The sequence below is a fragment of the Nicotiana tabacum genome, chromosome 1, assembly GCF_000715075.1.
Source record: "Nicotiana tabacum cultivar K326 chromosome 1, ASM71507v2, whole genome shotgun sequence".
Lineage (NCBI taxonomy): Eukaryota > Viridiplantae > Streptophyta > Magnoliopsida > Solanales > Solanaceae > Nicotiana > Nicotiana tabacum.
The window spans coordinates 149054984-149070898 of NC_134080.1; the positions used below are offsets into that span (position 1 = coordinate 149054984).

Here is a 15915-nt window from a genome sequence, read left to right on the forward strand (position 1 = left end):
ATCAAAGGTAGCTTATAACGCACACGCAAACAAACAGAAGAAAACCTTGACCAAATAAAAAGGTCTTGAAGAAGAAGGAGAGTTAATGAACAAGATTACAAAATAACACTTTAAACAAAGAATCAACAATCCGAAAAAATAGAATGAACAAAACAAGATTACAAACAACACTTAAAACCAAAAACCATAACAGAAAATAAATCAAATGAACTAAATAATCTTGAAAGAAAAATCTAAAACTTGAACGAACCCAAGTAGAAACTCGGATTTGAACTATTGGAGGTCAAACGGACTGTTTGTGAGCGTTGAAAAAGGATGAAGCAGAAGCTGGTCGACGGGGCAGTGGGGTTTGGTGGTGAGGAGCAGCAGCGGTCGACGGGGCAGTGGGGTTTGGTCGTGAGGAGCAGCAGCGGGTGGTCGTGAGGAGCAGCAGCGGGTGGTGGTGAGGAGCAGCTGCGGCAGTGATGGCTGCTAGGCACTGGCAGTGATCGACGGGAAGCAGCAACGGGGGCGTGGAGCAGCTGAAGCAGTAGGGTCGTTGGTTATGGAGGTGTTCGTGGCAGCAGCTGGTGGCGTCGACGTGAAGCAGTGGTCGACGGGGTTGTTAGTGCTGGTTATGGCGACTGGGGGGCAGTGGGGTTTGTTTGGACGTGAAGAAGGCGACGGGGGTGGTCAACGCTTGGTAGTTTGGTAGTGACGATGGCGATGCAGCAGTGCTGCTGGACGGAAGCTGAGGGTGAGCGAGTCGTTTTGGACGTGAAAGAAGAGGAAGCAGTGGGCTAGCGTTTTTTGGTTTCGTTTCTTCTTCAAAAAAAAAAGAAGAAGAAGATGAACAGTTGTCTGCCTATTTTGCAGAAATTCTCCTTTTTCTTTTCCTTTGGTCCGTGTATCCCTCTTTTCCTTTTTTACAAATCTTCCGTGTAGGTCCAAAAGTGAGAGGCTCTCATGTGTAAAAAGCGTGGGAGACAAGTGTCTCAAAATATGAGCCCATCGCATTGTGTTCCGTCCGTGTCCCCCACGCGTGTCCCCCATGTGTGGTGGGCTCGGATTATTACGAGCTAGGTCCGAAAATTAGGCCTAAAAACGGGTAGTTTGAACCCAAATATTATTCTTTGTCCAGACCCGAGAATAGAACACGATATTATTCAATTAATCCTATGCAAGCAAAATAACTACCAAAATAAGACTAACATTTAAAACAAAACTATTTTTAAAATAGCTACAAAGCATAAATAAAACTATTTTTGTCATTTTCGTTTTTATATAAAGATAAAATATAAAGTACTATTTTTTGTATTTTTCAAGATTAAAATGGCTACAAAACGTTAATAACTCTTTTTTTTGTAATTTTCGGAATTATACAACGATAAAAATATAAAGTACTATTTCTATATTTTTAAGTTTAAAATGACTACAAAACATTAATAAAACTACATTTTTTATAATTTTCAAAATTATATAAAGTACAAAAATAAGGTACTATTTTTTTTGTATTTTTTCAAGTTTATGAGAAATACATAAGCTAAAATTTACATATATATATATTTTGTAATTTTTCTTTTGCGAAGAAATAAAGTAAAATAGTCAAAATAGCTATATTAGACTCAATTCAAATATTAACGTTTTGTAGCCCTCTTTTTTTTTTCTTTTTTTTTTTTTGATAAAACTAAAATTCTAAATTGATCTACAAACTAAATTAACTCCAAAAATACTAATTAAACTCCTAACAATAATTATCATACACAATTAAACACCAATTAAAACAAAATTGCATAATTTGACATTAAATGCTAACAATGCAAAATATTCCTATTTTTTGTGACTTTCATTTTTGTAAAACAAACTTAATTAAATACTAAATGAAAATGTGATATATTTTATATTTTTATTAATTAAAACAAATAAACATGCACTCATAAAAATACAAATAATTATACAAAAATACCACAAAATAACAAAAATTGCACACAAAGGAAAATTATTTTATTTTGAATTTTTGGGAGTAATTCTTTCATAGGGCAAAAATCACGTGCTTACAGTAGCCTCATGATCATAAGTATGGGCGCCTACATACCCATGAACAAGACTCTATGAAACACTGCTCCATGACCCGAGACTTAAAGCCTAAGATCTGATACCAACTTTGTCACATCCCAAATTATCCCCTAGACGCGACTGGCACCCAGCCAACACCACCCGCCAGGAGAACAATACTTTCATACCTTAGCCATTAATTTGCAGCACTTAATTAATTAAATGAGTATCCAAATAATTTGATAATTAATTCTGAACAATAAATATTTCAAAATGTTATACTGAAACTTTAGCCCGAATCTCACACTAGACCATGGAGCAGACATCATATGAATCAATGATAAAGACTCTGTTAGCAGCCTCCATTAACAATGCGGCGGCTCACCTCAATAACTGAATCAACTCTAGCGAACTCGTCAGCTACTAGCTCCGTCTTCACTAATCATATCTGCATGGACATGCAGGTAAGGAATGAGTTATACGTAAATATAACCCAGTAAGATCCTTGACCCACCACTCTGAATACCTTTGGAACAAGTATTAGAAAATAAAAAACACACAAAGAGCATATAAATAATATACACAAAAATCTCTCACCATATAATTATACTCTATAAGGTCCAAACAATTATTCAACAATAATACTATATATATTTCTATACAATCTACAAGAAGGACTTGTCATTAACGGCAGTGCAGGAAATTAACCAAACACTTCAACGAGTCCACGGCAGTATACGCAATACCCCAAATCTACCATGACAGCATACACAATGCCCCAAATCTATAACGGCGGCATACACAATGCCCCAAATCTATAACGGCGGCATACACAATGCCCCAAATTTACAACGGCGGCATACACAATGCCCCAAATTTTATAAACGGCAGCATACACAATGTCCCAAATCTACAACGGCGGCATACACAATGCCCCAAATCTTTAACGGCAGCATACACAATGCCCCAATACATGTTACGGCCGCGAAGAATAATTTGTAACGCCCCAACGCCATAGCACGAGGCTACGCCACATCACACTACACCACAAGCCACTATTAAATAATTTCATCTATTTACAAAATAATATATATTTACGGCTGATCAAAGACCACTAATTCTGCTAAGCGCACGATTGTTCCAATACATGGACCGGATAGAAAAAAAATATACTTTCAAAACGGGTCTTGGAAAAGCAAGCATCAAGGCTTAAAGTCTCACTTACCTCACTAACAAGGAGTTCCCCAATATTGCGACGTCTAGAATACCAACCAAATAGCCTCCAATGGACTCAATCTTTCCAAAACATTGAATAACACGTCCTAATTAGTCTAGGTGAATAATTTCCATAATCTTAGGACGAGTCACAATCAAAGTCAACCCCAGTCCAATTAATAAAAATCTGTGCACGATTAACATCACATGCACATTAGAAAAATTACCGCAACAATATATGACCCAACCGTTCCGGAATAAAATTTTCTCGGGCTAACAAAATTGATTATATTTTGTTATAGCATTTCAAATTCAATCATCATTACACAATTCTTATGCTAGTACAATTGTTACTTTTCAATAATTTACAACATGATCAATTAATCATATATTTCCCATTTAAAATAGTGGCAACCGAAAATTCATCCAGATTAGTATTTCATAGCATTAGCTTTTAACTTTTCATATATCATGTATGATTTCATCAATCATTGCTAAATAATTTACCCCACCATCATTAGCTATTCATTATAACTAATATCACTTCATCTAATTCCCTTGAAACGTTACCGTAAGGATTTACATATATCATACCCCGTAACTTTGGATTCCTCTACCAATATTTCTGCACATTGATTGATAGAAGTGGTTTGGCTTCTAACATAGTCACGAAGACACCACGTTTTGTTTTACAATATTGCCTACTGCTACTCTTCTGTCTCAAAACCTAGTTGTAAAAATATACTCCAACCCTAAGTCCTAAACGTAGCAGTATAAGGTATGGGCTTAAGACCCACTTCTTTAATCCATATTATTTACAATTACTATCTTACTATTGGCATGTGTAATGGACCCGCTAATCACTTAATTAATAAACTATCCTATATATTTATTTTTAAATTCCCTTTTACTAACTTAATATTTGACCCAATAACTATAAATAAAATTAATTCTCTAGTCTCACAATTAATAAATGTAAAAAAAAAATTCGGGTTATTACAATTTATTTGGTTGTAACCGGAATAGCCATCAAGAAAGCAATAGAATGACCTTCCCGCTAGCCGATCAAGCATTTGATCAATAAAAGGCATAGGGAAATGGTCTTTGCACGTGGCACTGTTGAGCTTTCGATAATCCATACACACCCTCCATCCGGCCACCGTTCTTGTTGGGATGAGCTCATTTTTATCATTTTCAATCACGGTCATGCCTCCCTTTTTCGGCACACATTGCATCGGCCTTACCCAAGAACTATCAGCAATGGGGTAGACTACCCCGGCATCCAACCACTTGATGATTTCTTTCTTTACCACCTCTTGCATGGATGGGTTCAACCGTCGTTGATGCTCCACACTTGGTTTAGTCTCATTCTCCAATTGGATCTTGTGTTCACAAATTCCAGCATGAATCCTTGGATGTCCACAATTGTCCATCCAATAGCTTGCCTATGCTCCTTCAAGACATCCAACAACTGTTCTACCTGCACATCATTCAACAAAGAAGAAACGATTACCGGTAAAGTATCATTTGAGCCAAGAAATTTATACCTCAAGTGTGGTCGAAGTGGTTTGAGCTCTAGTTGCGGTGGCTCAATAATAGAAGGCTTTGCGGGAGGAGTGGCTCTATTCTCCAAGTCGAGAGAGAACTTTGCCGGAGCATAAGTGAAGGACCCAAGCTCCTCCAATGCATTGATTGATTCCATATACCCATCCATATCTTCACCATCAAAGTTCACCAAAATAGCCGCCAATGCCTCACCGAGGCATTATTCTTCCATCTTCATTTCAACCGAATCTTCCACTTCATCAACAACATCAATCACCAAGATGTTTTCATATTCATGTGGTAGTTTCATACCCTTGCTTGCTTGGAATGTGACCTCTTCATCATTCACGAATTTGATCTCATTCCGTTCCGAATCCATTAGTGCTCTTCCTGTGGCTAGAAATGGTCTCCCCAAAATGATAGGGATCTCTTTGTCAACCGCACAATCAAGGATTACGAAATCGGCGGGTAAATGAAACGTTCCCACTTTAATAAGCACATCATAGACAATTCACATCGGTCACTTTATGGAACGATCGGCCATTTGCAATCTCATACTTATGGGCCTTGGCATACCTAACCCTGCTTGCTTGTAAATGGCAAGAGGCATTAAGTTAATGCTAGCCCTATTATCGCAAGGGGATCTTGCAAAATCATGTGCCCCAATAGTACATGGAATAGTGAAAGCTCTCGGGTCTTCTTTCTTTTGAACGGTAGATGTTGCAATAATGGAACTAACCAGGTGAGTCACATTCACCACTTCATTCTTGGTGGTTCTCTTCTTGGTAATCAAGTCTGTCAAATATTTAGCAAAACCCGACATCTCTTGAAATTCTTCCACAAATGGAATATTCACCGATAATTGCTTGAGAATGTCATAGAACTTTTCGAGTTTGCTATCATTAACCTTACTAGAAAGTCTTTGAGGGAATGGAGGAGGAGGTCTAGGAATAGGTGGTAGAGTTTTTGGTGTCTCTTTTACCTTTTCCTTTACCTCTTCCCGGTTTTCTTCTTGCACTTTCAATTCTTCCGGAACCTTTTCAACTTCAACAACACTTGGATCTTCAACCTCAACCTCTTGTTCGAACTCTTCAACTTCAACCACTTGTTCACTCCCTCCTTGTAGTACCTTCCCACTCCGAGTAGTAATTGCCATGACATGAGAAGTTGGACCACCCCCACTACCCTTTGGGTCCGCAATTGTGTCACTTGGAAGTGTCCCTTTTTGCTTTAGATTTTGTTCCCTAGAGAGGTCTCTCATTTGCATCTCCAATTTTTGATGGATGCAGTGTGAGAGCCAACAAGCTCAGTCATATTCCTCATAGAAGTGTCGGACTTCTCTTGATTTTGCAATACCCGTTCAAGCATGCTTTCCAACATGGAATCACTTGAGGAACCTTGATTTGAATATTGACCCTTTGGAGGAACATAAGGGTTTGAACTCTGATTTGAGAAGTTGTTGTTGTTATTCCAATTTCCTTGATTTGAGCCACCTTGGTCATTTTCACCATTGTTGGTTGCCTTGCCCTTGCGGGTTAGGCCTCCATTGATTTTGTTGCCCCTGACCTTGGTATTGTTGCCTTTGATAACCTTCTTGAGAGTTGTTGACATAGTTTGCCTCCTCAAAGTCTTCATTTGATATGGGTTGCACATTCTCCACCACATTTACCTTTTTCGTTTGGCTTTCAGTGAACATCTTTGTCAACGCATTGACATTTATGGCAAGCCCTGCGATCACTTGATCTCTCTCTTGATTTTCTTTGATCATGGTGGTCAAGGGAGGATAACCATATGCAATTCCACCTGTGGTGTCTTCTGAGTGCCATGCTTGATTATGTTTTGACATTTTGTCAAGTATTTGTGTGACCCTTGCAAATGATTTGTCCATAAAAGATCCATCGACTGCATTCTTAGCTATAGATTGGTTCATAGGATCCAAACCCATGTAGAATTTCTCACACAAGATCGAATCCGGAAAACCATGATTGGGAGACCTCACCAAATATAACTTGAATCGATCCCATGCCTCATGTAGATGTTCTCCCGGTACTTGCTTGAAAAAAAAATTATCCCGGAGCTCAGACTTCTCACTTTGCGAGAACCATTTAGCTAAGAATGCTCGGACAAGTTCAGACCAACAATGAATGGAGTTTGGTGGCATATTTTGAAGCCATTTCCTTGCGTCCCCAGATAGTGAGTACTTGAACACCCTCAACCTTAGGGCAACATCAGAGACGTTGTTCTGCTTATGCATCCCACACACACCAAAAAAGTTTCTAAGATGTTGTGTCAGATCATCATCAGTAGAATTCCTGAAAAATCCCTCCGCTTTGAGCATAAGGATTAAACCATGTTCCACCTTGAAAGTTGTAGCACCAACAACCGGAGGTACAATAGCATTTGTATTCTCAATGTACTCATCTATGTCTGTAAAAGGATTTTCTTCCATTTGTTCCTCCATTTCTTCTTCATATTTGGCCATGTTTTCCTATCAACACCAAGCAAAACAAGCAAAGTGTGGTGGAATAGAATAAGACGTAAAATAAAGCACACACTAATTAGTAATTTCAAAACTGTATTCCCGGCAACGGCGCCAAAATTTTATACGCTCAAATTACACTTTAATTAAATAGTGTAAGGTGGTCAGTGTCAAATATAATAATCCAACAAGGTTGGGGTCGAATCCCACAGGGAATAGGCGCGAAAAGGTTACTCGAGTAGTGTGTCACTTGACTTAGGTCGTAATTCTATTCGGTTAATTGTAACAAGAGTATGATATGATTTGATTTGAGGAAATAACTAATTGAACGTTGAGAATGTAAATAATTTGATTAAGGAAACCAAAGTTATGTCCCCTTCAATAAAATGTAATGCTATCGATGTTAATATGATATAATTCTAATGGAAGGTTCTTTAGGTATGCAAATGATTTCTAAATGACTACCGAATATTTTTCAATAGTTGGGTAGTATTCCCTCTTTATGATTTTTCCAAATATAAAAGAGTTGCAATTAAGAACAGTCAACATATTCCAAATAAAATCCACTTATTCTTAAGCGATTCTATTAAACAAGGTTTAAAGCCTTGAGTCTTTGATATTTACTTCTACCAAATTCTAACTCACTTTTCCAAGTAAAGAAAGAATTTAATGGCACTTGTCAATGTTTGCAACAACCAACAATAAATGAAGAATGAGAAATAAATATATATCAACCAACCATTATACATATATTCAATGTTAAACACTCATTAACATAACACCCATTTAGGGTCCACAACCTTAGTATTTAAAGTTAGATACACATGCTAAAATACAAAAAGATGATAATATTAAATGCCATAAAGCTTACAAAGTACAAGATTCTTCACTCAAAAGATTCTAAAAGAGAGGAATATATTAAAGACTTGGAATGTAGCTCAAAAATAAGACAAGATGCCCCCACAAAACCCCAATAAATCTATTTATAGTGGGTCAAAACTCGGGACCAAATTTGGACAAAAATACCCTTCCAGGTCAATTATGTGACCGCATATCTGTCGCATAACAGATATGCGGTCTGCAATCTCTTCAAGGCCATCGCATCTTCAAACCCTAGTTTCCAGGTGTTTGTCGCATTTAAGTTATGTGGTCCGCATTGTTGATTTGCGATCGCAATTGTCACCGCATGTTCTGCCTTCAGCAACCTATACAACGAGTTTGCGATCCATTATACGCCCCGCAAACTTGTTATGCGGTCGTATAATGGACCACAATTCTTGCACCTGACTTTCGCCAGCAAACTGTTGGACACTGTGATTTCTTTGAGCATTATGTGGTCCGCATGTTGGATTTGCGGCCCGCATCTTCACATCTGTGATCGCATCTTGCTCTTTTCTTGTCCTTTTTTAGTTTTTTTATTTCATTTCCATGTTCTCAGGTTCTTAAACCTCATACAATGCAAAAACATTAAAATTGCATAAGTATAGAAGATAATTGCATTTAAAACAAGCTAAAATCTAAGCAATTTGTATTAAATGTGCCGAAATTCTTCGGCACATCAACACCCCCAACTTAAACTCTTGCTTGTCCTCAAATAACTAAAATGACACTATCCTATTCTAGACTCCATCTAAACGATATGAAACAATAGTGACCGTGGATGGTGTTAGTTGTCAGTACTACAAGCATGCACCTTCGTTTACTTACCCTTCCTGAACCATCATTGTTATTTACAAAGAAAACTAATCAACTTGTGAAACTTTGAGCCTCGACCAATTAGACAAAATGTTACTCTCAACTGAGTGCAATTGCATTCGACTTCAAGAACTCAATTTTTGTCCAACCTCACAATTCATGTGCCTTCCCTAGAAAGAAAGTCCCAAACTCACATTATTTACAATGACAACAAAAGGGACAGATTCACAAAGACACTCACTCTCAAAAAGAGTTTCGAGTGTTGCAACATGCCATACCATAAGCTTGCCCTTATTTTAATTCATCGCTTTATTCTAAGAACTTTCGGTTGGAGATCCCATAATGACTTTTTAAGCTTGTAATGTAGATATAGGGAAGGGTCGGATAAGCATTTGGGTACAAGTGACTACACCCTCCTTGAACACTACTCACATTTTTTTTTCTTGTTGCTCTTTGCTTCTTTTCAAACCACATAGCCCTCATTAGCACCTACTTTCCAACATTGAGCCACCTTTAAAACCTATCTAATTTTCTTTAAGACTCTATATTTATATATATATACATACATCTCTTTTTCTTTTCTTTTTTCTTCTTTTTATTGCAAATTTTTTTTCATTTTATACTTTTTTTTTCTTTTTGGAGCTTGAATAGTTTCATATCCTAAGGTATACTTTCCTACACTCACTTTACAACCTTGCCAATTTCCGGCTTGACACCACACCCCCAACTTAGGCTTTTAGCCTCATTCTCAATGTTCAAGGAGGGACGGGTTCAAAAGAGGGAATTATTTTACAAAAGGGGAAAGATTTGTAATAAGGTAGCCAAAGAAAAGGCTCAAGTGGGGTAAGTAGGGATACTATCTGTACAATAGGTAGCTTGAAAGGTAAACTGGTTTTCCAAAATTACAAAGACTGCCTAAGGTCATTTCTCCAACCAAATGTAATTATCATTAGCATCGAAAGACCAACCGGGCAAGTTCTAGATGGTAGAAGTAAACTCAAGAATTATTTATACAAAGACTCACACATATGGCACACGAACTGTTTAACTCAATATAGCTTTAGCCCTCGAGTCAACACTTGGCAACTCGAAGCTTTCATCATATTACATGTATAACTCTAGGTAGACATAGAGTCAAAGAGCGAGCCTCAAGTTCACATAGTTGATTTCTTTTTTATATATTAATGGAAGGGTATAGGTTATTTATATGCACACATGCTTGAAACTCGATAATTACACCAAACCGGTCAAAATGTTTCATTCTACTGCCCTGGTTATACTATTACACCCTTGGAAAAGATCCCAGCGAATAAAAACCAAGGGGGATTCGTTGCTAATTACTAAAGATGAACATATAACTATCTACTTGTTTTTGGTTTTTTTTACATACAAAGATAACATATGTACAAAAACCATACATCACAAGTATATACAGAAACCACAGAAGTTGGCTTATATAACACAAAAACATGTACAACAGTTTAATTCACAAAAAAACACAAGTTTGTACAAGGCTATCCCACCCCCAACTGAAAAGCATGCATTGTCCCCAATGCATAAGAATGTAAAACAGAGTTTAGGGGCTCCCTGAGGCGCACTAAGTGTTATGGGAGTCGCAAGCCTGCTGAATGATGATGGGGTCACCCTCTGATGCTGAAGCTAGGACCGATGAGATCTCGGTCGGAGGAGTGAACTCCTTTGATGGAGGAGGGATCTTTGGCTGGCCCGACACTGGAGCTGGGGCCTATGAGCTGCTAGCCTTGCTTACTGATAGCTGAGTGGTCGATGGAATGGATTGGGCGACCATGTCTGCTAGAGAATGTTCAATTGCCTTCAGAACAGCTGCTTGTTCCTCCTCTGCAACTATAGGGGCAGCAATTTGCTAACCCTTCTCATCAGTATCTTCCTCGTCTGCCTCCCCACCTTTGGACTCTGCAGAGTGTCCGAAAACCCCGACAGTCTGAGATGCAGGGTCTGTCATCAATGTGGAGAAGTCAAGATCCAATCCAGCCACTGTCGTGTCTGCTCCTTGGTCACCTTCCTTGGGCATGAAGGAGGATAGATCGAACTCCAGAGTTTGCATTTTGTGGAGCTTAGTCTTCATTGTGGCAACATCATCAAGGAGTTTTGGCAAGTCTCCAACCTCATCCCGCTCTATCTTTTCAACTCACACCTTAAGCTGCTTCAGGCAATCCCCATAAGATGTCGGTTGCTGTTGGAGGGCCATCACTGAGGACTGGATAGGAGTCAATGCCTGCTTGATGAGGGTGGGGAGGTTCTTCAAAAGCTGGTCTACCTTAGCATTGGCATGTTGAGCTAAGAGACCAAGCCTCGAAACAGCCAGAAGGTGGCAGAAGGCTGAACAATGGTGGCTTGAGAGGTAGGGTGTGGAGTGGAAGGGGATGCAACAGTAGCCTGAGGAGACATAGGAGTCTGGGAATCTGAGGGCTCTATATCAGTAGGAATCTGGGTCTGAACCTCTGGGGGAGCAACATCTACTGTATCATTAATGCGCGTGATATCAATATCCTTCAGCATTTTCCCGGTCTTGTCAGTGTGTGGCATTGTAGGGACATCCGTATCCTTACAGAGAGATGTGATCAAGCACGGGAATGGAAGTGAGGTAGCTGTCTGGTAGGCCCGGATCCCTAAATCTCGGAAGATGAAATCACCCCCTTCAATCTGTGAGGCCCCGTGAAAAATTTCCATCCTAAACCCAAAAGCTCGTAGTGGCAATTAAGATCATGTATTAGATATTCATAGTTCGGACCTTTTTGGACTGATCTATGCTATAAAAAGTCAAGAATTAATGTTTTCCAAAAAATGCGACTCTGCAGTCGAGAATGCGGTCGCATATCAGGTATGCGAACCGCATAATCGCCGCAAAGTGAGTCAGTGTGTTGGTCAAATTTGAGGTTAAATATGTGGTCCATTATGCGATCACATAACCGATATGCGGACCGCATACTCGTCGCATAATTTCCTTTGGATTTTGTAAGAAGCAGTTCTGTGGTGCATTATGCGACCGTAAAACGGCTATGAGGACCGCATTTCTGCCGCATACCCAGACAGAATGTTCAGATTTTGGGAACACTTTTGCAGTCCATTATGCAGGCCGCATTTCCACTTTGCGATCGCAGACCTGACTCGAGGCTCCAATTTTCTAAATTTTAAACCCGACCCCTTATCGATATATTCGGTGTTATAGCTCATTTTGAGCATATTTCCTGATACTTTTAGAGAGAGAGGGTCCTAGAGAGGGAAGTGCTTCCCATTAAATTACTCCATGAAACCTTACCAAATCTTTGAAGATAATCAAGTGAGGGCACCTAAATCTTCATCCCAAGAGGTAAGATTTCATTACCTCGGCTCTTGTTCCTATGCTTAGCAATAAGGGATCACTAGTGAAGTAATTCATGAATATAAGAATGAATTTCTTGCATGCATATCACACCATAGAATATTGAGAGATAGTGAACTAAAAAGAAATCAAGAGGGGTATAAAATGATAGAAATTTCTCTCAAAAGGGCCTAAGATCACAATGCACCTTTAGTGTTGATACTATGCTCAAAATAAGCTAGAATCTCAATCTCGTCTCTAATTCTCGGTTTAATTTGTAATTCTTACACAATAGATCGAAGTGCTAAAAGTTCCGGAATTTTGTAAGGAATAAGGAAAGCTTTATTGAGGTATGTATGGCTAAAACCCCGTCTTTTAGAAATTGGGCTTCATCGTTGGTTGTGTGAGTATGGTAAGATTAAATTGAAATGTTGTATTGATTGCTATTTCACTTGACTTGGTGTTGAAACCTTATATGCATGGAGACTGTGTCTTAAATTAATCAACGTGTTATTCTTGATAATTTGAAAAGGTGCAAGGACTATGAATCATGTATAGAAATGCTTAGACCTTAGATTGAAATTGAAGTATGTTGTTATGCCATTTACATGAAGTCTCATCTACGTCTACAACCTTATTTGCTCTTGTGTGCCATACTCTATTGAATTACAAACCTAATGTTAAAAATGGGAACAATGTGAAACGTGAATTGTGGAATGTGAAAATTGTGGCCCCAAGTGCCAGTAAGCTAATACATGTGTAACCAAAGATTGGAGTGGGATGAATAATGGAAAATGGTAACGCCTCGGTAAGGCGGCCTAGCCAATCGGGCCGTGATCGGACGCCATGACATATACACATGGCAATTATGCATTGAAGATTGAAACTGGAAAGTGTGAATATAATATTGGTAACCTCTCCCGGAGACGGCCTAGCCGATCAGGTCTAGATCGGACTCCGCTCAAGATAGCGGTGGTAATGTGAACGATGTGGAACAGTATGAAATGCCCAACTAAAGGCTATGGAAACATGATGTGAAGGTTGTGTAATTCTTTCATGTTGATAATGTTGTGATCATTTAAAGTTGTGGAGAGATGCCTGTGATTTCCTTATTTGTGTATGAAAGTTCTTTCTAATTTGATGGTGTTTAGTTATACATACTAGTACTATTCCATGGAACTAACGTCCCTTTTGAGGGGGCACTACATTTTTAAATGAATGTAGGTGGCTCCATAGCAGATAGTGCTGATCGTGTGTAGCAGAGCATCCTTTTCTCAAAATCTTGGTGAGCCCCTTCCTCCTTCAAGGGTTCATGTGGTACACCTTTTGTTATAGACATCCATTTTGAGGTATAGCCGGGGCCTTGTTGTCGGTGTTGTTATCACTATCTTTTGTATCCTTAGAGGCTTCGTAGACGTTTGTGTGGGTTATGTACGGGTATTGGATAGGTCAATGAACCATGTTGTAACCTTGTACTCTTGCTTTCTTTTAAACTATAACTGTATGGAATCTTGGACACTTAACTACGATTTAATGTTGTGATATAAAATGAACTAAATGTTGAATGTACTATCTTTCCTTGTCTAAATAAATGAAAGCATGGTTTCCCTATTCATATTGAGTTGGATGGGTAGTGTTTGATGAGGCTTGCTCAGTTGGGTTCACTCGATTGAGCGTCGGTCGTGCCTCCCGAGGTTGGGGCGTGACACAATCTTTATCCCAGTCATAATGCATGCAATGAGAAGAGCTTTCTCAATGCTTATGTCAGTTTCATTTTGGGACGATATCAATCGAGAGGTGACAAAACTAAGCCAAAATCGACCTTCTCGTGTGAGATCTTCCTTGAATATTTTATGCAGAGGGTCAATCCAAGCAGGGGTCCCCTTGGCTATCACAGACGTTATCCAACTACACTCATTATCCCGGTTTGCCCCTTTGGCATCATACTCAGTTGTGCCCGGTCTCCTACCACCAAAAAGCACTTGTCTAAGATTGTGGAGACAATGCTCAAAAGTGTCACCTACCACCGAAAAGTCGTCCATGAAAACCTTTAGAAAATCCTCCACCATGTCAGAGAAGATGGACATCATGCATCTTTGAAAAGTAGGCGGAGCGTTGTACAAACCAAACGACATCTAGTTAAAGGCAAAGGTTCCATAGGGGCATGTGAATGTAGTCTTCTCTTGGTCCTCCAATGCTATATTAATTTGGTTGTAACCGGAATAGCCATCAAGAAAGCAATAGAATGACATTCCCGCTAGCCGATCAAGAATTTGATCAATAAAAGGCATAGGGAAATGGTTTTTGCACGTGGCACTATTGAGCTTTCAATAATCCATACACACCCTCCATCCGGTCACCGTTCTTGTTGGGATGAGCTCATTTTTATCATTTTTAATCACGGTCATGCCTCCTTTTTTCGGCACACATTGCACCGGGCTTAACCAATAACTATCGGCAATGGGGTAGACTACCCCAGCATCCAACCACTTGATGATTTCTTTCTTTATCACCTCTTGCATGGACGGATTCAACCATCATTGGTGCTCCACACTTGGTTTAGTAACATTCTCCAATTGGATCTTGTCTTTACAATTGAAGAATATTACTAAACCAACAATTGTTCTACCTGCACATCATTCAACAAGGAAGAAACGATTACCGGTAAAGTATCATTTGAGCCAAGAAATTTATACCTCAAGTGTGGTGGAAGTGGTTTGAGCTCTAGTTCCAGTGGCTCAATAATAGAAGGCTTTGCGGGAGGAGTGGCTCTATTCTCCAAGTCGAGAGAGAGCTTTGTCGGAGCATAAGTGTATGACCCAAGCCCCTCCAATAGTACATGGAATAGTGAAAGCTTTCGAGTCTTCTTTCTTTTGAACGGTGGATGTGGCAATGATGGAACTAACCCGGTGAGTCACATTCACCACTTCATTCTTGGTGGTTCTCTTCTTGGTAATCAAGTCTTTCAAATATTTAGCAAAACCCGGCATCCCTTGAAATACTTCCACAAATGGAATATTCACCGATAATTGCTTGAGAATATCATAGAACTTTTCGAATTTGCTATCATCAACCTTCCTAGCAAGTCTTTGAGGGAATGGAGGAGGAGGTCTAGGAATAGGTGGTAGAGTTTTTGGTGTCTTTTTTACCTTTTCCTTTACCTCTTCCCGGTTTTCTTCTTGCACTTTCAACTCTTCCGGAACCTTTTCAACTTCAACAACACTTGGTAGCTCTTCAACCTCAATCTCATGTTCGGAATCTTCTACTTCAACCACTTGTTCATTCCCTCCTTGTAGTACCTTCCCACTCTGAGTAGTAATTTCCATGATATGAGAAGTTGGACCACTCCCACTACCCTTTGGGTCCGCAATTGTGTCACTTGGAAGTGTCCCTTTTTGCTTCAGATTTTGTTCTCTAGAGAGGTCTCTCATTTTCATCTCCAATTTTTGATGGATGCGGTGTGAGAGCCAACAAGCTCAGTCATATTCCTCATAGAAGTGTCGGACTTCTCTTGATATTGCAATACCCGTTCAAGCATGCTTTCCAACTTGGAATCACTTGAGGAACCTTGATTTGAATATTGACCCTTTGGAGGAACATAAGGGTC

The 15915-nt window shown here is 39.2% G+C and overlaps 1 protein-coding gene across 1 annotated transcript; it reads right to left on the reverse strand.

The window, feature by feature from the left end:
- Window positions 1–5014: 5014 nt before the first annotated feature.
- LOC142164178 (uncharacterized) lies at window positions 5015–6055 on the reverse strand. The gene is made up of 2 exons (XM_075221466.1): window positions 5371–6055; window positions 5015–5280 (listed from the first exon to the last, which is right to left on the reverse strand). Exons 1-2 carry the CDS (start codon window positions 6053–6055, stop codon window positions 5015–5017), a joined length of 951 nt encoding a protein of 316 aa, XP_075077567.1.
- Between the last annotated feature and the right edge of the window lie 9860 nt (window positions 6056–15915).